Here is a 27,670-nt window from a genome sequence, read left to right on the forward strand (position 1 = left end):
GTAGTATATAAGGAGCAGCACCTAGCTCTCCCATTACCCTGGGGGTTGGGTTGGTGGTTGGGTCTGGTTTGTTGATGTATTTAGTGTAAATGGAGTTTTTGTTTTTTCGTAATTAAAACCTTGTTATTTTTGAGTCCCTTTCTTTTTAATGCATGATCTCCCCAGCAAGCTCTCTGCAGCGCTACCATACTGCAAAACCCAACATCTTTTACATAGGGAGCACTTTTTACTAAACAGAGGGAAGACACCCTCAGAACCACACAGCCAATCAGAACACATGCTACCTCAGTGAAGATCATGTCACTCTGCTTGGTTGCTAAGCAACACCCCCCTCTTATTTAGCTGATGTACTGGTAACAGAATTAACCCTTAAATTGCAAAGAGAATGATCCCTGCTGCTGGCCTTTCAACAGGGTGGTGTTTCCACCCTACCCATCTCCCTGATGTGATAGTTTTCTACAAAGGGTTCTTCTTTTTGCTTTGATACGAGGAGAGTTCAGTCAATTCAGACCTCAGCTGCAGTCTGCATTGATGCATCTCACATACAGGATTACCTTCTTAACCTGCCGCCTGTGAAAACCAGGCCTATATCCAGAAAAAGTGATTGTTGTAAGTGAGGATGACATACCAACGTTTTAATAAAGAACTACAAGAAGAAACAGAAGGCAACAGTGACTTAAAAATAACTGGTTTAATAACAAATCAGCTAGACCACAGCAAAGCAGTCACTTGGGTGATCTGGAAAATTCAGCTTGTTTTTTGAACTCTGCAGTTTGATTCAGTTAGAGAACTCGGTCATGAGTTCAAATCCACCTCAAGTCTTCTAAAAGCTGGAACTCTTGAAACCAACTGCTTTCGGTAGGCACCTTCTACATACTACATCCCAACGACTTTTGTTAAGAAAGATAGAAAAGGAAAGAAAACCAAGCGGCCTTTCTAAGTCCACCTCAACCGTGTGTGTGTGTGTGTGTGTGTGTGTGTGTGTGTGTGTGAATTTCGTTTATTTTACATCAGCCACATTACATCTTCTTGAGGCCCTGGCATTTTCTCTTCCTGTAGAAATGTCAACAAACCCAGCCATCTAGTTTCCAAGGATCTTCGGTTCGCCTTTCTGCAGCAAGACGCCGGAGAACTTCTAGCGGTTTCCGGAAACCAAAGGGCACCCCTTCACTTAAGAAATAGTCGCAGATTGAAAGGGAGAAGCTCAGTCGACGTCTCTTGGATTGATGCCCTTGGAGAACCGGCCGTGGCTGCTACTCCTCACTCCTCACTCCCCTCCCCTCTTTGCTTTTTCAGGCAGATCTAAGGATTGACCCCCACCCCTATTCCCCCCTTGTTACCACTAAGCCAAGAACACAACACGAGCCAGAAGTCTGGCTTCTTGGCCAAACAGGCCCTACCTACCAACTCACAACACTTGGCCTAACATTTAGTTGTCACGCTAAAGTACCCACACAAACCACAGTGACTTCCCAAGCTTGTTTTTTTTTTTTGTGGGGTGGGGGGAGGCTGCCGTTAAGTACCAACCCCCATCTGCACCCAGCCACTCTCCCCTGCCTGGGTCCGCTTCTCTCACCAGTCCTGTCCCTCACGTTCCACCCGCGAACACCAAACAGCAACACCATCAGAGGTTGAGCACAACCTGTACCCCGGATACAGGTCTCATGCATCCCCCATTCTGGACGTCAACAAAGAAAACCAATCCCACTACTGCCACCACCATCACCACTTGCTGCTCATCTGTGCCTCCCCCTCCCCCTTCCTCCCATGGGGCATAGCCTCTAGGAAAGTGGGTCCCCCAGAAACCCCACCCTACGTGGCCCCCTCGCACTCCCCCACAGTGAGTTTCAAGGCTCCTTGCTGGTGGAGCGCCTTCAGGGCTTTGAACTCCAAGGGCATGGTGTGAGGGCTGGCCTGCGATGTGTAGCCATATCTCAGAGTGTCATAGTAGTGATACTTCACGGGGTTCTGGTCTTGATCTTGAGGAAAGGGCCAGAAGCCGTAGAGATGGATCCGGTTGCAGAAGCGAGTGGCCAGGGTGTACATGAGCAGTCCGGTGGTTGGGCGTTTTATGTACACTTTGTTTGTCAGCCAATACCTAGGAGGGAAAAAGAGAAAAGAAGGCTGGAACTCATCGACCAAGGAAAGTGGACTGCGGCAGGTCAAGGACAAACAAAAGGAAAATGCTGGCCACATCCAATGTGTAAAATTAAAGCGCTCTTAGACAACTTCAGCAGTCAAGAAGACTCCTGGGAACTTCAGTTTAAGGGTGCTGACCTCACAGAGCTATAAATCTCCGTCCGCCCTCTTCTTTCTTCTCTTCCCTCTGTATTTCCTGGGAACCTGTCTCTTTAAGGCAAGGATGGGTACTCCCAGGCAGGGAAGAAATTTGATTCAAATTGACCTCATTTGCACTTTCTGAAACTCTGTGCGATCTGAAACACAGCCATTCTTCAAAATGTGCACACCTCCAAATTTTGCAGTTACAGTTCTTCATGTGTAAATGGGGTAAATGCATCTCTTAGTGAAAATGACATACAAAAATGCATTCTATAGGGTAAATAGTGTGTGTGTGGTGTGCGTGCATGTGTGCATATGAGAAACATTGCAAAAATGTTTATATTAGGCAAAAGTGTGTACAAAATTGTGTTAGGAGGAACTTGCACTAAAATGCTGGAGAATGATCACAAGGATTTGTTTATTTTTAATCACAAACCTGTGGACCTGTGGAAAACTGAACTCGTTTGGAGAAATGAGAAATTGACAGATTTGCCCCTCCTTAGTGTGTTGCAGGATCTCTTGAGGGTGGTGCAAAGGGAGCACTGAGGGCAGAACGTTTGAACTAGGGAGGGAAAATATCCTGGCTAGACTTCTGAATGAGGAACAAATTGCTGCATTATCTCTTTCTTCACACTCAGGTCAGCTTTGACACTGTCCATGTAGGCGCCAAGCACAGCTCTCCTGTTTTGCAAAACAGCTGAGGACCGTAACAAAAGCTAATTAATTTTGCAGACCCAAACGAAGGTGCCTCAAGTGCACGTGGGATGCCACATCAACGATGAACCTTTTGCTGCTGGAGATTCCAGGTTTTAATTAGGAAGGGAGGCTGTCTTGAGGAAGACTGTAATTATTTCCCCCCACTGCCGCCAAATTTGTCATACCAATCAGCCTTGCTGTTAAAACCTGAGATTTGTGTCGACTCAGAAAGCTGGGAAAAGGGCTGAGGGCCTGCCGTTTGATACCTCTTTTCAGCAAGCCATAGTGGCAGGGAGTATTTTCTTCCTAAGCCAGAAGAAGAGAATTTGTAAAAATAAATATCTGATAATAGGGACGTGGGTGGCGCTGTGGGTTAAACTACAGAGCCTAGGACTAGCCTATCAGAAGGCTGGCAGTTCGAATCCCTGCGACGGAGTGAGCTCCCGTTGCTCGTCCCTGCTCCTGCCAACCTAGCAGTTCGAAAGCACGTCAAAGTGCAAGTAGATAAATAGGTACCGCTCTGGTGGGAAGGTAAATGGCATTTCTGTGCGCTGCTCTGGCTCGCCAGAAGCAGCTTAGTCATGCTGGCCACATGACCTGGAAGCTGTACACCGGCTGCCTTGGCCAATAAAGCGAGATGAGCGAAGCAACTCCAGAGTCGGTCATGACTAGACCTAATGGTCAGGAGTCCCTTTACCTTTTAAATATCTGATGGGGGGCTTTAAGGGCACCCAAGAGGTCCTTTTTATTGTGCACCCCTGATGATTTTCTCATGTTGACATAGAAACAGGAGAAGAACCTTCCTTCTCCCCATTTCTGATTCCCAGCAACTGTCATTCAGAGACATATTGCCTCCGGCAGTGGAGGTAAGACCCCCTGGCATCACAGTGACTTAGAGACCCCTCCGGACTGCTGTCCCCCCCACTGCCCCATGCATATACTGCAACAAGTCACTGATGCAACACTAGTGCATTAGTGGTAGAATTACACTCAACCACCGACCCACCATTCTGCTTTCTTAGCTCTCCTGCACTGCTTTCCCAGCATCCCTGCATTGTTGCCACAGGGCACTCCTGTGCTAAAGCGCAACAAACTGGAGTACGAAAAGTTAAAAGGGCTTCAGCAGGAGGTTATGGGGCACACACTGATTGCAAATGAAGCAGCAGGTCTGCCGCTAAATCTTTGCGGCAGCTAGACTGGTGACTGGGGGCGGCCGCCAAGACCACATAACATTCGCTCCCAGTACGTTTCCGAGCACAATTCAAAGTGTTGGTGTTGACCTTTAAAGCCCTAAACGGCCTCAGCCCAGTATACCTGAAGGAGCATCTCCACTCCCATCATTCTGCCCAGACGCTGAGGTCCAGTGCCGAGGGCCTTCTGGCGGTTCCCTCATTGCGAGAAGTGAGGCTACAGTGAACCAGGAAGAGGGCCTTCTCGGTAGTGGTGCCCGCCCTGTGGAACGCCCTTCCATCAGATGTCAAAGAGATAGACAACTACCTGACATTCAGAAGACATCTGAAGGCAGCCCTGTTCAGGGAAGTTTTTAATGTGTGATATTTTAATTATTTTTAATTTTTGTTGGAAGCCGCCCAGAGTGGCTGGGGAAACCCAGCCAGATGGGTGGGGTACAAATAATAACTTCTTCTTCTTCTTCTTCTTTGCAGGTACAAACAGCCTTGAAAGCTCTACCTCAGAGTTTCCCAAACTTGGATCTCCAGCTGTTTTTGGAGGACAACTCCCACCATCCCTAGCTAGCAGGAGCAGTGGCCAGGGATGATGGAAACTGTAGTCCAAAAACAGCGGGAGACCCAGGTTTGGGAAACCCTGTTCTACCTTCACTGTCAGAGGCAAGATTGGAGAGAGATGTGCTGTTGTTCTCAGGTCCTGCTTTTGTGAGCATCTGGTTGGAGAACTGGATGAGAACTCGGCCTTGGCCTGATCCACAAGCTCTTCTTATCTTCTTAGACCCTCACCTGGAGAGTGCACTGGTCAACCGGGTATAGAAGGGATGGGATGATCTCTTGGGGCCCTTGTTACCTGGGCAGGAGGATGCCATGGCATCTTGGGTGCAAAGGAGCAGCGTTGTGTAGTCATCAACCATCTGTTTTCATCCTTGCCTTCCCTCCCCATTGGAGCAGAGTGACATATTATACATGCCCACAAGACAGCTGGTCATCTTGCTGCCTTTTTGGCTGCAAGCGTGGACCTTGTCCGTGGCTTGGAGCTCTAATTGAATTAGCTCTTCCCAGCCCCAGCTGTTGGCTCTCCTCACCCCGCCCTCCCATCTTATTCATTACAGTGCGGACGTGTCTTTGCAACAGACAAGCCCCCTGCGCTTCTCTCGCCATCTGACCTGCTAGCCTGCGGCACCGTTTCATGGGCGGAAAACCAAACAAGCAGAGAAAAGCAACCCCTTGACGGACAATGTACACAGAATATTTGTCAGCTGGACAGCCGGTTCCAAATTTAGATGCAAGTATCTTCCCCGCTGTCACCAATTCCTCCCCCTCCCCTCCCTGTGGCATAGCCCAGGTGGCTTTCAAGGCCCCCAAAATCCAACAGCTGTTGAATTTCTGCTAGGCAATGCCTTAAAGGCACAGCTCCCCTGCCAGAAACAAAGAGCTGGCAGTCCTACTCAATCCCTACCATGATCTGCACAATTACACTTTGGCCCCATACCTTCCTGGCTCAGGATGAGTCAGAAAAGGAGATCCAAATCTGCTCATCCTCCACCTTGTCTGCCCTGGTGGTGCCTCCAGGGATCCAGGGAGCCTCTCCAAATTGCAGCAAGCCTGGCTGATAGCTTATGGCACGAGGCGACAGATGCAAGCACAGGTTTAGGAACCAGTTGATATGCAAAGCTTCTTTCATGAAATCCACTTAATTACAGCCCGGAAAAGAGCAGATTTGAGTAACAGACCCTTGTTTTCCTTCCGGTCCACCCACCCACCAACCTTCTCCTTGCTGTGGAGATGTAGGATTAAGCCAGAGCTGGATTTACGTATAAGCTAAACAAGCTATAGCTTAGGGGCACACTCTCTTGGGGGGGGGGGGGCAAAAAAAAATAAAAGGGGAAAAAACCCTGGATGTACATTTCCAAAATATAAGATAAAAAGCATATAAAATAAAACCTACCTACAGCAACAGTGTTTTGTGTTGTGTAGGCTCTTATGATGTAAGTAATGGGCCCCACCTGCTAGTCTGCTCCCTAAAATATCACTGGTTTGCTCATTTCTATATATAGGGTGCCTACATTCTGCATGTGCAAATGGCTTTAGATACCTATTAGGTCCATAAATTACCATATAGCATATATTCAACACAAAAAACAGCGGTAATTTGTTGTTGACAAAGGACAGCTAGACATATAAAGGGCCCCATTACCTTCAGTAGCTTAGGGCCTCATCAAACCCTGGGTTAAGCCTACTGCAAAATGGAATCTCTCTCTCTCGTATGTTTAGCTACTGTTGACAGTGTCATTCCTGTTGGCAGACAGAGCAAAACTTCACCTGTTGTGGGCTAGTGGGTTCTGCTGTGTGTGTTGCTGGAGCCATTCAGGCTTGTGCACCTGCATGCAATGGGCTGTGATTCCTCTTCTGCTTTTCCTTGTGTTGGCAACAAGGAGCAGAACCACAGCCAAGGGTCGAAATCCCCACCTATATCTCCTACCATAGATGAGGCAGGGATTAATTCATGCATATATGTGTGCATCAATATTTAGTGCCGATCCACACATTCAGAGTAAACATGCTATTAAGCCTCGTGTAGGAGCCAGGGAACACCATACATTTAAAGCACATCCCTCCCTAATAGTTTGCCAAGGGTGCTGGGAATTGTAGTTCTTTGAGGGGTAAACTACAGCTCCCAGAGTTCTTTAAATGTACGATCTGTATAGAGTTATGTGTGCATGTGCCTTCTCTAACCCAACCAACAAACCTCCCTGCACAAAGAAATATAGCTCATGAAGAATTACCCTTGCACTAGTTTTTAGCTCTCTCTTTTTCTTTTTTAAAATGAGCATGGCATTTGAACATGAAACAAACAATCCCAGAACATGCTGTTTTGCTGAAGGCTCTGAACAGCGTACAGTTTTTAAAAGCCATCACTCAAAACTGAATTTGTGAGCGTCATCCCTGATGGGAGATGTGAGGCATGCTTGGTTTAACTGGGATGCCTCTGCAGGGGACTTTATCTTTGATCGGTGCCACCAGAGGATGGCCTGGGAAGAGGGGCATTGCTTTTTCCTTGCAGGCTGTTTGTCTGCTGATCAAAAACAAGCAAGCATGCAAGCAAGGTACCTCTTCAAACTGCTTTATTTTCCAGCAGGGGAAAAAGATACGTGGAGCTAGTATATATTCCCCTACGCGTTAAAACAACAACGACACACAGTTGGGTGTTGGTGATTTTGTTCAGTAAAACAGCCCACAAGGAAAGTTAAGCATCCCTTTCTCTCTGCATCTCTGCTCAAATTTAGATAAATATAAGCTAATGCAGGAGTAAGGAACCTTTTTTGGACTGAGGTATGCATTCCCTTCTCAACAACCTGTTGAGGGCCACATGCTAGAAGTAGACAGGGCCAGAGCAAAGGAGAACAGAGCAATGAAGGTGAGTTTTATTCTTGTAAAGCAGGGCCTGTGAGGGGCGTGGCCTAGAGATTAGAGGTGTGGCCTGGGGAATAGAGAGGCTTGGAGGGCTGGATTTGACCCCAGGGCCTGAGGTCCCCCACCCCACATCCCTGCACTAAAGCATTAAAGACAAAGACCATCAGGAACTGTTCTGCATGTCTCCCAAGAGCCCAATTTTGAGTGCTTTTTTGGCCCGGGGTGCAGAGTTCCTCACCCTCTGACAGCGTGCAGCAGCCGCAGGGATGGATAGGCGGTGTGGACGTTGATGCGGTGCTTGAGGATGAGCTCGTTGACCCACTCCACACGCTCCTTGCCTCCTTTGGCCATGAAGGCTGGGATCCAGAGGATGCTGCCGTTGAGGCTGTGCAGGCGCTGGAGCAGCTTCTCCCGCCAGGTATCGTTCACCAGGTCCTCAAAAGCACGCTGGATGACCGATGGGTTCATGGTCACCAGATCTGTCTTGGTCCCCACGTCCCGGGTGTACTCTTGGACCGGGGCAAGGTTGCACCTGGAAGGGGAAATGTCAGGGCACATATCCAGGAAGTGGACATTAGAGCAGGCACCAAAAGAGGGTCTGAAATGATCAGGGAATGGGTCTATTTTTTGGCAAGGAAAAAACCTTTCTGACCCGAGGGTTCCATTCCTTTCCGGGAAACTTCCTATGGGTTTCATGTCAGGAGTGGTGGTGCATGAGACCATGGGCAGAAGAAGGTTGCCCAGCCAAGAACTGGTAAATCCACAAGAGGAATGAAGCGCCTCAGCCCCCATTGCTTCATGCTTCCTTTCCCATTGTGTAAAAGTCATACAGACAACCCACAGAAGTTAAGAACAAGGCAAGAAGAGCCCTGCTGGACCAGACCAAGGGACATATAGTCCAGCATTCAATTCTCACAGTGGCCAACCACATGGCCCAGTTGGGAAGCCCACAAGCAAGACATGAGCACAATAGCATTCTTCTGCTCAGTTTCCCAGCAACTGCTCTGTCTGATCATGAAGGTGATACAGCCTTCATGTAGTGGTGTAATAGTCTGGAGTCCTTGGAGGTTGAAGACCCTTTACTATTTCTTAATCAGGGTACCTGCCCCCGGCATCCTAGAGCTTTACAGTCAGCATGAAAGGGGAGCTTTTTAGCCACCGTATGTGGCTAAATGAAGCATTTAGGAACACTCAAAACACAAGGGGCTTCCGTTTCAAGAGAATGGTGTTCAAGTTCTGTTACGTACAGTGGAACGTCAAGAAAAACGCATATTAATTCACTCTGAAAGAAGATACTGGAGCACTGCAAATCATTTGCCTATGTATGTGCATGGAAAGTTGCTGAAAGGCAACACATGGAGATCTGCAGTGATGCATCTCTACACAATGCATCTCTTATTATTATTAATGTGATTATTGTATAATTACAAGATTACTGTATAATTTTGGCAGGCGGTATCAGCTTAGAAAAGGTGTGGCTGTGAGTGGGGAGTGGCTGTGACTGTCATGCACTTCTGAATTTCTCACTAACTACTGCCTTCAAAGCTTCAAAGCCTCATCCTCCGTGAACTTGTCTACCCCCCATATCTATTCTGCCTTTGACTAGATGATCCTTGGGGTTCTCTACCAAGTCTATTGTTCATTTAAATGCAAACAGAATTGGATTTCTCCCCCACCCCTAGTTGAGATGCATGGTTTGGTTGGGGGTTATTTTAAAGAGAAGGGCCTTCTTCAAAGCCGAGTGCTGCTTCATGGAAACCACCATTACCTTATCACAAAGTTGTGAGCATCTATCTCCTCTCCACAGCTGCTGTTCAACAGGATGCCTGAGTTGCCCACAATGGCGCATGTCTGAAAGTGTTTGCCTTTCAGTGGTGAAGTCCTGGGCAGGAGGGCGTAGAGGTTTTGGGAAACGTTCATTGTGCTGTCTCTGTCAAACACATAGTGGATAATATCCCCAGGCTTGAGAGTTCCCTTGAGCACTGAGATGTCTTTTTCAGCATCCAGAAATTTCAAGATGTGCTTTCTTTTTAAAAGAAAAAAGGAGGGAGGGAGGGAGAGAGGCAATAAGTCTAGTTAGGAACACAGGAAGCTGTCTTCAACTTAGTCAGAATCATTGTCCTTCTAGCTCAGCATTGTCTACACCAGGGTTGGTAAACCTTTGGTCCTCCAGCTGTTGCTGGACTAAAAAGGTAAAGGACCTCTGACCATTAGATCCAGTCGTGGCTGACTCTGGGGTTGCGGCACTCATCTCGCTTTACTGGCTGAGGGAGCCAGCATACAGCTTCTGGGTCATGTGGCCAGCATGACTAAGCTGCTTCTGGCGAACCAGAGCAGAGCACGGAAACGCTGTTTACCTTCCCGCCAGAGCGGTACCTATTTATCTACTTGCACTTTGATGTGCTTTCGAACTGCTAGGTTCGCAGGAGCAGGGACCGAGCAACAGGAGCTCACCCCGTCGCAGGGATTTGAACTGCCTACCTTCTGATCGGCAGGTCCTAGGCTCTGTGGTTTAACCCACAGCGCCACCCACGTCCCACCGTTGCTGGACTGTTGCTAGTCCACCGTTGCTGGACTACAACTCTCATAATCCCTGACTATAGTCCATGCTGTCTGGGACTGATGGGAATTGTAGTCCAACAACATCTGGTGGGCCAAAGGTTCCTCAGCCTTGGCTGACACTGATTAGAAGCAGCTCTCCAAGGTTTCAGACACAGGACCTTCCCAACTGTGCATGGAGATGCTTGGGATTGAACCAGGGACCTTCTGCAGCTATAACCCTTTCAGAGTCAGGCAGCTAGTTATGTAGCTTGCGGACTCAACAACTAAAGAAGATGAGATGCAAGGACCATCACACTTGAGTAATGCCATTTCTTGCAGTGTTGCTGCACTGTATATGTTATTATGTAATCCAGAGTAACCAATGTGATGTTCTCCAGATGTTCCTGGATTGCACCTTCCATAATTCTTGACCAGTGGCCCTGCTGGGTAATGGGAGCTGCAGTTCACCTACATCTGGAGGGTACCATGTTGGCTACCTCACATGTAAGCTATGGCTTGATGCTATGGTTGTGCTGTCTTAATGGTATGGTTGTGATGTTGAGGGTCCTGTGTCATGGAGCCATCAGTAGACTGCATCTAGAAGGTTGCAGGTTTCCCATCCCAGCCTTACATTTTTTGTATGCCACTCTGCAAGTCTTTGGGGCAAAAGGATAGTGTATAAACAAACAAACGAACATTTTTACAGATATCTAAAAGGCTGCCACATATGCAGCACAAAAGCGTCATTTTCTTGAAGGATCTCTTTACACACACAAGCCATGTGTGCACAAACCCCATTCATGATGACAGGCATTTCACTGTAATAATAGTGAGTCTGCTGTTTGGAATTTATAATGCGAGTGTTTCAAGCAGCTCACATCGAAATTATCTCCGTACTGCTTACATCAGCCACCTTGGTGGCCGCATTACCTCCAGCTGGGAGGCTGAGATGAAGGGATTTGCTGAAGGCTGCCCACTGAGTTGATAGCAGAGACAACATTTGAAATGGCGGCTTCGTGACTTAGATGCTGCACCAGCAATCCTCAGTCCTCACTTCCCATGGTACTCCTACTTTGGTCCCCAGCTCCCTGCTGCTGCTCTGTCTGGAATTACTAGTAATGCTGCCCAAACTCAAAATAACCTGGCTTGTAGATCTAATGCTTTAGTTGAGATTCCTACATTGCAAGGGGTTGGACTAGAATTATAAGGGGTCAGCAAACTTTTTCAGCAGGGGGCTGGTCCACTGTCCCTCAGGCCTTGTGGGGGGCTGGACTATATTTTGGAGAGAGAAAAAAGAATGAATTCCTATGCCCCACAAATAACCCAGAGATGCATTTTAAATAAAATCACACATTCTACTCATGTAAAAACATGCTGATTCCCGGACCATCCGCGGGCCAGAGTTAGATGGCGATTGGGCCAGATCCGGGCCCTGGGCCTTAGTTTGCCTACCCATGGACTAGATGATCCCTGGGGTTCCTTCCATCTCTACAATTCTATGATTCCATGAAATCTGCCAAGTTTGTAAATTCCCAAATAGAGAACGAGCTTTGCTACAACGGAATTTAATATTTTTTCAATATTTTTTTTGAATAACTGAGATCAATTATGGGTCAACTTATTCTTATCTGGGTGAAGCGGTTGTTTTATGTTGTTGGGTGCTATTTGTGGATGAATGCTTTTATTGCTTTTCTGTTATGTTATTAGTGCTTGTCTTCTTTATAAATATTTTTATATTTTCTCCGTAAATGGCCTCAAGCCTTCTGCTGACTGTGTGAAATGATGCACAAATTGAATAAACTAAACCAAACGGAAGAAAACCTGTAGATACGTCAAAATCTCGAAACAAACGCCAAACTTTCATCCAATCTTGTAACACTGGATTTTGATGTGCCCATTCTTAGAAATTAGATAGTACCTGATCTTCAAAGAGAGTGTCTGGTTGTGTTGCCATTTGGATGGAGCTGGATGGTGCTTAATACTTTCATTGCTTCTGTCAACAACAGCTGGAGATAAGGAGCCATTTATTAACACTTCAGCTCTGGAGAGGAGAAAAAGAGAGAAAGGGAGAGGTAGTGGCGGAGGAAGAAAAAGAGCAGGATCCATTAGCACAGATTCCAGCAAGATCTCTCAAGATACCCAAAAGAATTATGGGCGCTGTAGTTCACCCTTCACAGAGTCACAGTTTCCAGCAACCCTGAACAAACTGCATTGCCCAGAATCCTTTGAGGGAAATCACGTGCTTTAAAGATATAGTGTGTACACAACCCTTGTGGAACTCAGTAAAGTGAGGGGCAAAGCTAGAATTGTTTGGTGCTGCCTGCCATTGGCTCTGGCGCCACCTACTGTTGATCTCCCTGCTTTCTGCCCAATCAGTCTCAATGACTACAAGCTGCTGGTGGTAATAAGATAGGAGAGTACTGCGGGAGAGGTGGACGATTCTGGGTGAACAGAGGGATGATTAAGAAAATCTGCAGCAGAACAGGAAAGGAACAGATATCTATGAGGTGTGTGGAAAGAGCACCATCTCACATAAAAGAGAAAGGGGGGGGGAGAGAATATGCATGAGAATGTGTGAGCATGAGTGTGTGTATGAGAGAGAGAGAATGAAGCAGATTAATAGCCCTCTTAAAGCAAAACACAAATGAACGCAACATCCAATTTACGAACCTATTAGGTTTGCCATGTAAGCTGCTCAGTGCCGATCTGATTGCACCTCTGCTTCCAGAATTCCTACAGGACAAAGGAAATGCATTATTCATCAAACTGGTGCCTTTTCGCAAAGCTTTTGCTCAACCGTCGGTGTGATCTCCTCTTTGCTGTATAGTCTGGAGGGCTCCAAAGTTAGAAGCTTTCATTTATATATCATGTGTAGGTTCCAGGGCATAACGTAAAGGCACACTTTGTGACTGGAGGCATTTTCCTGTAATTAAACATCTTCCAAGAATCCTACAGAATTCTATTGGCCACAATAAAATATTTACCCTAGCAGGTGGACTCCAGAAGTGATGGATGGCTAACCCCCATCAGCCCAGCCCGCCCAGCTGTCACCTGGTCACTGGCTTCTTCACTAGGCAGAAATGGATTGTATTTCTATTTAAATTACAGGGTTGTCTCTAAGATAGCACAAAATGAAAGCCACTTATACCTGCCAAGCTGGCGAAATGTTTTGCACCAGCAGAAATTCATTGTGCAATTGAATTGTGGAGCAGGTTGCTGGTAACTGTGTTGCATAGTAGATTGTGCAATCTGTTGCACAAGAGGTTTCTGTTAGCACAACAGTTGCATTAGATTACTCTGCTGTGCAACATTAAAGTGCTTCCATTTGTTAGCCCGAGAGTCCTTGCTAGAAGACAGAGAACACTGGATACAGACCATAGTAATTCTTTCTAAGCCTGCATATAAAGATATGTTTATTAATATGCACACACACATGCAATTGCATAATATAATATACATAATATAATATATATAATATGTATAATCGGTGCTTTTTTTCTAGGGGTATTCGAGGGTATGCAGTACCAGAACCATTTTTTTCCTAGAAGAAAAGCACTATATATAATATAATACACACACACACACACACACCTGTGTCCTTTTGGGGGGTTGATGCTTATGTGGACAGCCTACTAAGGGCCCTTTTACTCCGGTATCCACAGGAAGCGGGTGGCACAGTGGTCTAAACCACTGAGCCTCTTGGGCTTGCTGATCAGAAGGTCGGCAGTTCGATTCCCCACAACGGGCTGCGTTCCTGTTGTTCTGTCCCAGCTCTTGCCAACCAAGCAGTTTGAAAGCATGCCAGTGCAAGTAGATAAATAGATACCGCTGTGGCAGGAAGATAAATGGCATTTCCGTGCGCTCTGGTTTCCGTCACGGTGTTCCATTGCACCAGAAGCAGTTTAGTCATGCTGGCCACATGACCCGGAAAGCTTCCTGTGGATAAACACCGGCTCCCTTGGCCTGAAGGGAGATGAGTGCCACAACCCCATAGTCACCTTTGACTGGACTTAACTGTCCAGGTTCCTTTGCCTTTTTTTTACCTTACTCCAGTAACAATAGTGACTGATCGGATGTTTCTGGGAAGCTGACTAGGGTGCTTGGAAGCCACAGCTATCCCTCCTATTGTTTGAACACCACCCTGAGCACCTGATATTCAGAGGTCCTCTGCCTCTTAGATCGTATCCGAATCATATATCTAAAGCAGCTGTACACCTCTTTAACAGTCGTGGCTTCCCACAAATAATCCTTGGAAGGGTAGTCTGTAAAGGTTGCTACAGGAGAGGGAAGCAACAGTGACCTTATTGTGGGTGTCTGCTATAGACCTCCAAGCCAGACTGAAGACTTGGATGATGCCTTCCTAGAGCAGATTACCAAACATTCAGAAAGGAGAGCTATAGCAGTCATGGGAAACTTCAGCTACCCAAATATCTGTTGGAAATAAAACTTTGCCAAGAATGTAAGGTCCAACAAATTCCTCAGTTGCCTTGCTGACAATTTCATTTCCCAGAAGCTGGAAGAAGAAACAAGCGAATCAACTATCGTGGACCTGTTCCTCACCAACAGGGAAGAACTACTCAGTGAGGTGGAAGTAGTGGGAAACTTGGGAGGAAGTGATCATGTCCTCTTGTAATTCAGGATGCAGAGGAAAGGGAAAGCTGAGTGTAGTGGAATGTGCACTCTAGACTTTAAGAATGCCGATTTCAAAAAGCTTATAGAACTACTGGGTGAGATCCTATGGTCAGAAATGCCCCAAGAGAAGGGAGCTCATGATGGATGGGAGTTTCTTAGAGGTGAAATACTGAAGGCACATTCACAAACAATTCCAATACGAAATAAAAGTAGGAGGCATCTAAAGAAACCAGTGTGGTTGCATAAAGAATTTATGGATGAACCGAGATTTAAGAAGAGATGAATAAGAAAATTGCAAAGGTAGGGTATACACGACTAGCCAACACTCACAGGTCAGGTGGGCTAGAGCCCAGGATTGCAAGAGAGGTTAATAATAATAATGAGATTTTTTTTGGCTATGCTCAGAGCAAGAGGAAGAATAAGGAAGTACTATTTCCTCTGTGTGAAAAAAAAGGAGAAATGCTATTGACCAAGTGAGATAAGGCAGAACTGCTCAACACCTACTTTCCCTCTGCCTTCTCCCAAAAGGAAAACAGCGCCCAACCTGGTGATAGTATAATAAATGATGCAGAGAGGGAGCTGCAGCCCAAGATAGGAAAAGAGGCAGTAAGTAAACACCTAGCTGCTTTGAACTGCATCCAAGGGTATTAGCGGAATGTGCAGATGTAATCTCAGAGCCTCTGTCTATAATCTTTGAGAATCATTGGAGAACAGGTAATGTCCCTGCAGACTGGAGGCAGACAAATATTGCTGCCATCTTCAGAAATGGGGAAAAGAGAAGCCAGGTAACTAGTGACAGCTTGACATTCAAGCCAGGAAAAGTCCTAGAATAGATAAAGAAACAGGTGGCCTGTGAGCTCTTGGAAAAGGAAGTTGTGGTTACTAAGAGCCAGGCTGGGTTTCTGAAAAACAAGTCATGCCAGACTAAACTTATTTCTTTCATACACACACACACACACACACACACAGAGAGAGAGAGAGAGAGAGAGAGAGAGAGAGAGAGAGAGAGAGAGAGAATTACAAGCTTGGTGGATCAGGGGAATGCTGTGGATGTAACGTATTTGGATTCATTAAGGCTTTAGGCAAAGTCCTCCATGATATCCTTGTGGAGAAGCTGCTAAAATGTGGGCTAGACAATGTTACTGTTAGGTGGATTTGTGGTGGCGGTTGACTGACCAAACCCAAAGAGTGCTTACCAATGGTTCCTTGTCAGCCTGGGGAAAGTGGCAAGAGAACTTTCAGTGTACATTGTAGCTGTAACCTGCATCTGGAGAGACCATTTAGGGCAGCCAAGGTTCAGAAAAGGGAAACCAAAATAATGAAGGGGATGGAGTGGTTTCCTGATGAGGAAAGGTTGCCGCGTTCAAAATGGTGAGGAAGAAGTGACACGCAAGAAGTTCATTAAATTATACTTTGCATAGAGAAAGTGGATGGGGAAAAGTTTCCTCCCTCTCTTATACTTCTGGAAGCCATGAACAGCCAAAGAAGCCAAATGCCAGAAAATTCAGGACAGATGGAACAAAGTACATCTTCATGCAGCTCATAGTTAAACTGTGGAACTCCTTCCAGCAGGAGGCAGTGATGGCCTCCAAGATGGGTGGCTTTAAAAGAGAATTGGAAACATTCATGGAGGGGAAGGCTATTGGAGTTGAAGAACAACTGGAGGGCCACAGGTTCCCCTTCCTGGTGGACATGTACACTGTACTCCATGTGTTGGCAACTTTGAGGCTGGACTACAGCAATGTGTTCTCTGTGGGGCTTCCCTTGGGCCTAGTTTGTAAGCTCCAGCTGGTGCAGAACCAGGCAGCCAGACTGCCGGTGTGTGCATCTGGCCGACAACATGTGACGCCGTTGTTAAAACATCTGTACTTGGCTGCCCATCTACTACTGAGCCAGGGTCAAGGTCCTTGAAAGCTCTGAACAACTGAGGCCCAGGATACCTTAGGGAACCCCCTGAACCCTTATATCACTGAGATCGTGAGCAGGCGTGTCATTTGCTGCTTCCCAAGTCTGCTTCCCCAAGAAACTGAGCCATTAGTGCTCTGTCAATACAGATCCAGCAGGTGACTTCGAGTTACACCTTTGCTGGGAACTTTTATTTGTTCTCAGGCTTATGCAGACAAGATTAACAGTTTCTGTGTTAGCTAGCTGATGATCTAAAAAAACCTGAACCACCTGTGGTTTTTTATTGTGTATGTATAATTGTTGTGAACCATTTAGATTTTGTTGTTTAAATCAAATTTCAGGTCCCCAGTATTTTTAAAAGACAAATAAATAAACTAAGTGCCCATGTGTAGCTTCTTTTCTACTTTACTTGACACCTTGCATCATTTTCAATCTCTGCCATTCCTCCTTCTGGGAGTTAAGTGTTTGATAAGTACTCTGAGAAACAGTCGGATGCCCATCTTCCCAAAGCTGCAGGCAGCAGCTGAATCCACTCTGCTGGTTCATGTGTATCATTTTCCTCAGTAGATTCTTCTTCCCCTTGCCCTCCCCCTGCATCCCCACCCAGACCTTTCATCTTTATGTGCTCAACCATTCAGTGGCCTTGGGAAGAGAGAGCTCACTTTCATGTCTCTTTATTGTTTGCCAGTCCCAGGGAGAGGAAATCCAGGAGAAAGGGCCTTTTGTTTGCTAAAGAGCGAAGTGTGTGTGTGTGCATCCATTTTGGCTTTACAGGTGGCCTAGGGCACCCTTCCCCAACCTGGTGCCCTCCAGATGTTTGGAGTGAAGCCCCAGCTAGCACAGCTGTTTGATCCATGTGTGGTTTAAAGATTCTCAACCTTTATGAAAGGAGTGGAAACCCTTGCAGTTAGCAGCTCCTAGACAGCTGATAGTCACATCCACACCAAACATTTAAAACACAGGGTTTCCCCTCAAATAATCCTGGGAACTGTAGTTTATCCTCCCAGTGCTACAATTCCCATCTCCCTTAACAAACTACAGTTCCTGGGATTCTTTGCGGGGGGGGGGGCACATGCTTTAAATATACACTTTAAATATACCAGGCAGAGGGCCTTCTCAGTAGTGGCACCCGCCCTGTGGAACGCCCTCCCACCAGATGTCGAGGAAAGAAACAACTATCTAACTTTTAGAAGACATCTGAAGGCAGCCCTGTTTAGGGAAGTTTTTAATGCTTGATGTTTTATTGTGTTTTTAATATTCTGTTGGAAGCCACCCAGAGTGCCTGGGGAGGTCCGGCCAGATGGGCGGGGTATAAGTAATAAATTATTACCTTATTTTTATAATTATGGATATGATCTGAACAGGTATAATTCACCTGCTCACGATCTGTAAAGTACAATGTGTTGTACTTCTGTCTAAATTATGTTAATTCTTTCCATGGATATGTATGCAAATTGGATGCAGACTGTGCAAAGAAAAACCTGGGTATTTGCAGAAAGGATCACTCTCCCATAAGTCTATCCTCACATAGCTCCTGGCCTTGAAGTTTCTCTACTCCATGGCTGTGGTAAGCCATCAGAAAGCACGTTGCACAACATTTTTAGCAACCCTGATCAGCTCTGCTTCCTGGGCTGCCTCTTTGTGGAGCAGCAAAACCAGCCATGTCCTGTCACACATTTTGTGTTACTAGATGTGATGGTAGAGGAGGGTGGAAGATGACTGAAGGGGGTGCAGAGTAGCTGTGTCTCCTTTGAGTGAAGGGATCTCCCATTTGAGCACAGCCTCCCCAGACTTCATCTCCCCTGCCCAGGACAAGGGGAACCTCATATTCCTGCCTCGCCAAAAACGACTTGAGATCTCGCACATCAATGTTTAAAGGTCTCATCTGCTCACGTTGTCACAGCCTGGCAACGAGGTGTCTAAAAAAGCTCTCCTCCGAAACAGCAGGTACTCTCTGGGGAGCCAAATCGTTCTTCAAAGCCATGGCAGTGAATTCCAGCAACGTCTCTGCCAATAAAGTCAAGAATTGCCTTTCTCTGTAGCTATACAGAACTTCTCCTTCTTCCCTTGGAACCATATAAAGAGGAGGCGGGTCAGGAGGCAGACCCCTGCAGTTCAAATAATGCCCTGAAAGGAAGGCAAGATAACTCATAACTTTCAGGTTTAGACAACTGGGGTGGATGGCTTTATAGTGCAAAAATCCATACCCTACCAGGGAGACTCAGAATATTATGCTTGTTTTATGCTTTTCTTCATTCAGGGCTGTGTCCACCACATTCTGTCTGCTAGCACAAAGTCTCTTGCACTATTGGACGGGTGAGTTTTTATGTTGAGCGGCAGAGGAATTCAAAGCAACAGTTGTGCTAGTAGGAACTTGTTGCACAACAGATTGTGAAATTTACTGCACAGCAAAGTCACCAGAAAACCTGCTTATGCATTCTTGTGTGCAACCACGTTTTGCTGATGGCAAACCTTTCACCAGCAGACAAGTATGCTGCTAAGTGACTTTAATTAGCACCACAGCCTTTAGGTTTTACATAATTGTATTCAGAATTGCAAGCATTCATTTTTGTTTCATCTCATTTTAACATTTTATCTTTCTTTTTAAAGGGAAATTTACCAGAGAGAATTGGCATTTTACATCTGTTTGCGTGGCGGTTTATTCAGCTCTGAGTTCACTTGTTCTGTGATGACCAGATACAAATACACCAGTCTAATACTACTGCTCAGAAGTAAGGATGGGTAGAAATTTGGTTCACAGGAATTCACATTTTAATGTGAAACTACCTAATCTTCATTCTCTGAAGCAATAAGAGAACTGAAACACAATTATCCCCAGGTTCAATCCTTTGCATCTTCAGGTAAAGCTGGAAAGTCACAAGCCGATCATTGTAGATATTACTGAGTTAGATAGGCCAGTGGTCTGACTCAGTAAAGAATGCTTTACTCTTGTATATGCATTGTTGTACACATGAAATACAATTGCAAAATTCAGAGGAACGCGAAATTTGGAAAAGGGCTGTGTTTTGGTTTGTGCAGTGCTTCAGTAAGTGCAAAGGAGATGGATTTGGATTGGATTTCTTCCCCATCCTTGCCTCTAAAGATCCCCCAGGAAACACGGAGGGAAGAGAAGAAAGAAGACAGGAAAACAAAGAAGGAGAATGTGGAAAGTGGGATCTAAAAGGTCTGCTTGCTGAGAATGGGTGGGAGAGGACCGGGGGCGGGGGTGGGGAGACCAGCATCCTAAACATAAATATAGCCTGACATGAATGTCATTACACTGGGACCGCCAGACCAGAACCGGCCACCGGCCCATTTCACATCTCATCCCTGTCTCTTCCAGTGGTTGCTCCTGGTTAATTCAAAGGCAGGTTATTATCCCTCTGATAACCTACCTCACCTGCACCTCATCATTCACACTGTATCCTGGTGTAGTAGAAGGAAGGAGATGGTGAATTAATTTTTGCTGCTGTTGGGGGGGGGATCGGGAATAAAATAACCGCAAGCTGTGTGCCAGGAAGACACTGGGCACCCTTCCTAAAGTACTCTCTAGTGCCTAATTGATTTCATGATAAAGGGGAATGATTAGGACACAATGTGGTTTTTTTCAGGGTGGGGTGGGGGAGAGGGACAGAAATTTGGATGGGGAAGTGATGCTCTGCTTCTCCTTAGATGACCCAAGTTTCCAGGTGTAGAGAACTCCTGGGCCTCCAGATGTTTCAGCGTGGTGCTGATAACGCCAAGGTTGCAGGTTCGAGTCCCATAAGGGACAGCTGCATATTCCTGCATTGCAGAGGGCTGGACAGGATGATCCTCAAGGTCCCTTCCAACTCTATGGTTCTGTGATTCTCTGATTCTCTGATCTACAGCTCCTTTGGCTTCACTGACAGGCACTGATGGGTGTCCAAAAAGATCTGGAAAGTCATGGGTTCCCCAGTCATTGAGACCAAGGCCTTCTATGGATAACCCTCTGGTGGATTTAGGTTAAAAACCTGAGCCATCTCTACAGTCTCACAGCTTTGTGGGAGGGATTAAGTGCCTATAGTAGGTGTAAATGTAAAGGTAAAGGGACCCCTGCCCATTTGGTCTAGTCACAGATGACTCTGGGGTTGCAGCGCTCATCTCACTTTTTTGGCTGAGGGAGCCACCGTACAGCTTCCAGGTCATGTGGCCAGCATGACTAAGCCGCTTCTGGTGAACCAGAGCAGCGCACAGAAACGGTGTTTACTTTCCTGCTGGAGCAGTGCCTATTTCTCTACTTGCACTTTGATGTGCTTTCGAACAGCTAGGTTGGCAGGAGCAGGGACCGAGCAGTGGGAGCTCACTCCGTCGTGGGGATTCGAACCACCGACCTTCTGATCGGCAAGTCTTAGGCTCTGTGGTTTAACCCACAGCGCCACCCACGTCCCTATAGTAGGTGTAGGTTTGCACAATTAAAGTGCAACAAATGGTGCAACAAATCCATTTAAAATAATAATAATAATAGACTTCTGGCGGCTTGAAAAATGATAGGGAAATCTGCTGTAAAGTATAGTCTGAGCAAATTACTAATGGGACTAATGACTAAACAGCCCTCGAGCAAATCAGGATGAATACCAGGTGAGTGTTCATTGTCTTATGACTGCCACAGAAACAAATCAGCACAAATGCTCAATCAAGTTCCAGTATAGCTTGTTTCCAGGCTGTCACTGTTTTCAAGTGGGATTCAGCCACACATGGACAAATTTTGGATGTGCGATTAAAGCTGATTGGGAGGTTTTTGTGCACAATCTCACTTCCCTAAAAGATTGGACTTTTTTGTGATACGGAAAGTGATGGAGAAATGCCCTGGGAAGTGTGGAGTGATGCTTGATGCAACATCATCTAACCTTCCTGCAAACATATCAGAATGAATGCTCAATGAACAAATTATCTGGAATTGGGGGGCGGGGCATGCCCCATTTTGCTGTTTGAGGGCTCTTCTCCTTGGGTCTTGCTTGCAGGTTTCCCATTGGGGCATCTGATTGGAAGAGGGTGCTGGACTGAGGCCAGAGATGGAAGGAAGAGATAACCCCGACTAGAGAAGAATGGCAAATCAAATTGATGGACTATGCTGAAATGGCAAAACTAACTGGGAAGCTTAGGAATCAAGAAGACACGAAATTTAAAAAAAGAATGGGAAATGTTTATAATGTATATATAAAATCATTGTGAACAAGTCAAAACATTAGCAGGATCTTAAACACACTTGTGGGATGTGGGTGGTGCTATGGTGTAAACCGCTGAGCCTTGGGCTTGCCGATTGGAAGGTTGGCAGTTCGAATCTCCGTGATAGGGTGAGCTCCCATTGCTTGGACCCAGCTCCTGCCAACCTAGCAGTTTTAAAGCATGTCAAAGTGCAAGTAGATAAATGGGTACCACTCCAGCAGGAAGGTAAACTGCGTTTCCGTGCACTGCTCTGGTTTGCCAGAAGTGGCTTAGTCATGCTGGCCACATGACCTGGAAAAATTGTCTGTGGACAAACGTTGCCTCCCTCGGCCAGTAATGCGAGATGAGTGCTGCAACCCCAGAGTCATTTGCGACTGGACTTAACTGTCAGGGGTCCTTTACCTTTTCAAAACACACTTGTAATGTAATAGAACGTATAGATAACCTAGGAAGATGAAAAATTGGAGAAGTATTGATATGTAGCTGAAAATAGAACCAATAGGACCCATGGAAGGGATGGGGGTAAGTCAGGAGCTTCAGAGTAATCTTGATAATTAGATTGGGAATTGTTTTTGTTGTATGTTCATATTTTGGAAAATCAAATAGAAATTCTTTTTTGTGTTTTTTTTAAGGAACAGGGTGCTGGACTGGATGGGCCATTGGCCTGATCCAAGAGGACTCTTCTACTGTTCTTCTGTCCTATCCCATTCCAGTTTGGCAAGTACCAAATCTCAGACCCTCCTAGTGTCCCTATTTTCCAGGGGTGGTCCTGAATTTACAGAAGCCATCTCGGTTTCTGATTTGATCCCTGAATGTCCCACTTTTCCTTAGGATGTCCTTATTTTCTTTGGAGAAATGTAGGAGGGCATGAATCTCTCCCTGACGACTGAGACTCTTCCCTTCTGATTTATATCTATTTTCACAATTGCACCTCTAAAGGTGTACCTTTTAGTTAGGGCAAGTAAGGAGCAGTCCCTCTTCTGGATACCTGCACAAGAAACTGCTCCGCTTCCTAATTGGAAGGAAGAAGGTGGTGTTTTGTGCCAAAATGCAGAGCAGACAGTCTGCTGCATCAATGGCTACTCTGGAGTCACAACAGTCTTTAATTACGTGATTGATTTCTCATGGCACAGTCTGAGAACTACATTTTTACACATTGCTCCATCCATATCTCGACTAGCAGCTTCCCCTTCAACTTGATGGAGTGCTCCTCCCTCCTTGGTCTAATCAGGACCACACGCTCCATCACAGAATAATAGGAAAGAGGAAGAGCTCTCTTCATTTTATCCTCTACTCAGCCTAAGACAAGATTGACAGCAACATCTAAGGCAGAGGTGGAGAGACTCTAACTTCTGTCCTCCCTCCCTGACTATTCGCCAAACCCATCCCTGACCGGGACGTGCCCACAGCAGATATCCACCCAACCCTTTTCTCCAGAATGGCAGAATATAAGAAAAGCTCTGCTGGCTTAGGGAAGAGAACTGTCTACTCCAGCATCCCTTTTCCATGGTGGCCAACCAGATGCCCCAGTGGGAAGCTTGCAAGCAGCACCCGAGCACAATAGCAGCTCTCCCCTTTTGGGATTGCCAGCAACTGGTGTTCAGAAGTCATCTTGAATTAGATTGACAAATGGTCTCAGTCAGCACAAGACAGTTTCCTTTGTCCCCAAACAGCCTTTTCCATGGGAGTTCAAGTCCACAAGAACATAAGAAGAGCCCAGCTGGATCCAAAGGCCCACCTATCTAATCCAGCCTCCTATTCTCACAATGGCCAATCAGTTGCCCCAATTCGAAACCTACAAGCAGCATCTGAGCATTTAAAGCACATTTGGCGCATGTGGCTTCCCCCGAGGAATGCTGGGAACTGTAATTGATGTGTCGCAGAGCTGCAATTCCCAGCATCCTTAGCAGTTTCCAGTGTTCTTTGGGGGAAGCAATGCTATTTAAATGTATGGTGTGTATGGTGGCACCGTAAAGGCACCATACATTTAATGCACACTTAAAGAACGTGGATCTGAAATTATTATTCCGTATTGAGAGAATTGCACTCAGTACCTGCCGTGGGGCACTGGTGTCTCCTCTTACTTCAGACATTCCCTTCAAAACAAACACCAAGGCTGGGTCCTGCAAGTGTAGAGTAGGTACACAGAGAAGGGGAGAACCATCGCAAAGGGGGAGAACCATGTCACATGCACTAGGGCAGAAAAAGGATAAGTGCAATGAATGGTTATTGCCTCTCTGCTAGATATACCTGAGGGACGTTCATGGTGCTGTGGTCTAAACCACTGAGCCTCTTGGGCTTGCCAATTGGAAGGTTGGCAGTTCGAATCCATGCCATGGGGTGAGCTCCTGTTGCTCTATCCCAGCTCCTGCCAACCTAGCAATTCGAAAGCACACCAGTGCGAGTAGATAAATAGGTACCGCTGTGGTGGGAAGGTAAACGGCATTTCCATGCGCTCTGACACCCCTCATGGTGTCCCGTTGTGCCAGAAGCAGTTTAGTCCTGCTGGCCACATGACCTGGAAAGCCATCTGTGGACAAACGGTGGCTCCCTTGGCCTGAAAAGTGAGATGAGCACCGCAACCCCACAATCGCCATTGACTGGATGCAACTGTCAAGGGGTCATTTACCTTTTACCTACACCTGAGCATGATGCCTAACACTTTCCAGCTTTGCCAACAATGCCATTGTTGTCAATGGGGTGTGGTGAATCCATGTCTCTCACATTAAACTTCCAACATTTCTCAAGTGCTAAACCTGGAGCTTTTCAGTACTTCTTGCATGAAACCAGCCCTTGTACAAGTCCCTATCCCAAGATGCAGAGATGTAGCTCAGTGGCAGAGCATCTCCTTTGCACACAGAAGGTCTCAGGTTCAATCCCTGGGGTCTCTAGGTTGGCCTGGTGGGATAGACCCCTGCCTGAAACCCTGGAGAACTACCGCCAGTCAGTGTAGGCAATGCTGAACTAGAGGAGCAACTGTATCTTTCATAGAACCAGAAAACTGTGGAGTTGGAAGAGACCCCAGTCTTCATGTAGTCCAACTTCCTGCGATGGAGGAATCACAGCTAAGAAAACCCTAACAGATGGGCATCCAAGCTGTGTTTAAAAGCCTCCTGCGAAGGAGAGTCTACCACCTTCCCAGCTCATCTGCTCTACTGTTCTTACCATCAGAAATTATTCCTCAAGTTTTGTTGGAATCTCTTTTCCTGTCACATGAATCCATTGGTTTGGATCCTCCCCTCTGGAGCAACACAAAACAAGCTTGCACCTTCTTCCACATGACAGCCCTTCAGACATTTAAAAGACGGCTATTGCGTCATCTCTTAGTCTTCTCTTCTCCAGGCTAGGCATACCCAACTCCCTCAACTGTTCCTCATAAGGCTTGGTTTCCAGACCCTTGATCATCTTGGTTGCCTTCCTCTGCAACCAAGTTCTAGTTTGCCAATATCCTTCTTAAATTGTGGTGCCCAGAACTGAGCACAGTACTCAGTGGGGTCTGATATAAGACAATATAATGGTACTATTACTTCCCTTAAACTGGACTATTACTTCAGTTGATGCAGCCCAGAAGTGCATTAGCATTTCTTGCTGCAGAATCACACTGTTGACTCATGTTAAGCTTGTTGTCTACTAAGACCCCCTAGATCAGGGGTAGGCAACCTAAGGCCCAGGGGCCAGATGCAGCCCAATCGCCTTCTAAATCCAGCCTGCAGACGGTCCGGGAATCAGCGTGACATGAGCAGAATGTGTCCTTTTATGTAAAATGCATCTCTGGGTTACTTGTGGGGCATAGGAATTTGTTCATCCCCCCCCCAAAAAAAAAACATAGTCCGGCCCACTACACAGTCTGAGGGACGGTGGACTGGCCCATGGCTGAAAAAGGTTGCTGACCCCTGCTCTAGATCCTTTTCACATATACTACAGGCAAACCAGGTGTCTTCCTTCCTATATTTGGGCATCTGATTATTCCTGCCTAACTGTACAATCTTACACTTGTCCCCACTGAAATGTCATATGTTAGTTTTGGCTCAGTTCTCCAATTTGTTAGGGTCATCTTGAATCTTGATTCTGTCTTCTGAGGTACAGTATTAGCTACCCCTCTCAATTTGGTGTCCTATGCAAATCCTCTTCAATTCCTTAATCCAAGTCATTTATAAAACTGTTGAACAACACCATGTCCAGGACAGAACCTTGCAGCACCCCACTTGTCACGTCCCCCCTCCCCCGCCTGGATGACAGGGAGTCCTTGGTGAGTACTCTTTGGGTTTGGTTAGTCAACTCCCTACAAATCCACCTAACAATAACATTGTCCAGCTTCTCCGCAAGAATATCGCGGGGGACTTTGCCAAAAGCCTTATTGAAATAAAGATATGCTACATCTACAACATCCCCCTGATCCACTAAGCTTGTAACTATCAAAATAAGGCATGAGGTTCTCCTGTGTCCCAGAGGAGAGACCAGAGCTCAGTGGTGGAGCATCTGCTTTGCACGCAGAAGATCCTAGGTTCAACCCAGGGGCATCTTCAGGTGGGGCTGGGAATTTTCCCTTCTGTCGGTTAGGGCAGACAAGCACGGAGCTAGATGGACTTGGTATCCAAGGCAGCTTTCTCATTTCCCGTTTTTCTCCCCCCCCCCGCAACTTCCAGCCGGTCCACGCCCCCCTCTCCTCTCCCGCTTTCCAGATCTCCCCAAGACCCACATCGATTGACTCCTTAACCCCCCAACCCCCCAACAACTGCATCTGATAAGCCCGACCCCACCCTCGAACCTCACCCCGCGCTGGCTGGTACAGGGGTTGGGGGCTCGGTCCGCGAGAGGCTAGAGCGAAAGCGCTCCCCCCTCGCTACTGAGAGCTCTAGCAGCCGAGGCAGCGCGCGCGGAGACAAAGAAACTCCGGAGTCCCCCCCTCGCCCAGCCCACCCACACACTCCTTCTCTTGCAGCCCCCCTTCCACTCCATTGCGCCCCCTTCCTCATCCTCCTTCCCCAGAGAAAAACCATCCTTTGTAACCGCACTCCCCCCCCCGCAGAGGTTTCCCTTCTCCTTTGTAAACCCCCCGCCAGCATCATTTCGCATCGATCCCTCTTTTTGGAAAGCCACCCGCGAGCTAAAAAGTGTCCCTTACCTTACAAGCCCCCCTCCGCCACGCCCCCCTCCTGCCCGAACCAAATCAGAGCTTGATTCCCCACCCCACCCGGCTACTCCAGCCCGGGTCCAAGCCCCCTGCTTCTCCCAAACTGTTTCCCCTTAGCCCCCCCCCCAATCGCGCCCCCCACAACAAGAGCCACCTGGATCAGAGCGCAAGGACGCGCGGGGGAATCGAACCCGGCTCCATTGTTTCTTTTTTTACCCGATTTCCAGCTCGATCTCGGAGATGTCCGCGAAGATCAGGATCCCCACCAGCAGCGTGAGCAGAGCCAGCGTCCAGCCCCGGCAGGGCAGCGGCAGCGGCGACGGCATGGCTCCGGGGCGCAGGGAGAGAGAGAGAGAGAGAGAGAGACCGGCGGGGCTCGGCTGGGCTGCAGCCGCCGGGGCGCCTCCTCTGCCGGTCCAGAGGCGAAGAAGGTCCCGAGCGCAGGAGTTTGGAGATCTCCCGAAAGAGAAACCCCACTCCCACCCCTTACACACGCCGCTGCCTACAAGTTGAGGGCTCCCTCTTCTCTCGGGGGTCACCGCCTACTGCAACCCCAGGCTGGGAACCTGGGCTTTCATCCTCGCGAAAGGGACCTGCCAGGACAGAGCCGCCTCCTCCTCCTCTCCAAGATTTCTTGACACTGAGAGGGGAGAGAATGAGTGAGAGAAAGAAAGAAAGAGAGAGAGAGAGAGAG

The 27,670-nt window shown here is 47.0% G+C and overlaps 1 protein-coding gene across 1 annotated transcript; it reads right to left on the bottom strand.

Annotated features, from left to right (window-relative positions):
- Positions 1–672: 672 nt before the first annotated feature.
- Positions 673–27,670, bottom strand: ST8SIA2 (ST8 alpha-N-acetyl-neuraminide alpha-2,8-sialyltransferase 2). The gene is made up of 6 exons (XM_079954358.1): positions 27,193–27,670; positions 12,789–12,851; positions 12,037–12,159; positions 9,346–9,603; positions 7,816–8,109; positions 673–2,098 (listed from the first exon to the last, which is right to left on the bottom strand). Exons 1-6 carry the CDS (start codon positions 27,300–27,302, stop codon positions 1,813–1,815), a joined length of 1,134 nt encoding a protein of 377 aa, XP_079810484.1. The 5' UTR covers positions 27,303–27,670; the 3' UTR covers positions 673–1,812.

The sequence above is a fragment of the Podarcis cretensis genome (genome assembly GCF_951804945.1).
Source record: "Podarcis cretensis genome assembly, chromosome: 14".
Lineage (NCBI taxonomy): Eukaryota > Metazoa > Chordata > Lepidosauria > Squamata > Lacertidae > Podarcis > Podarcis cretensis.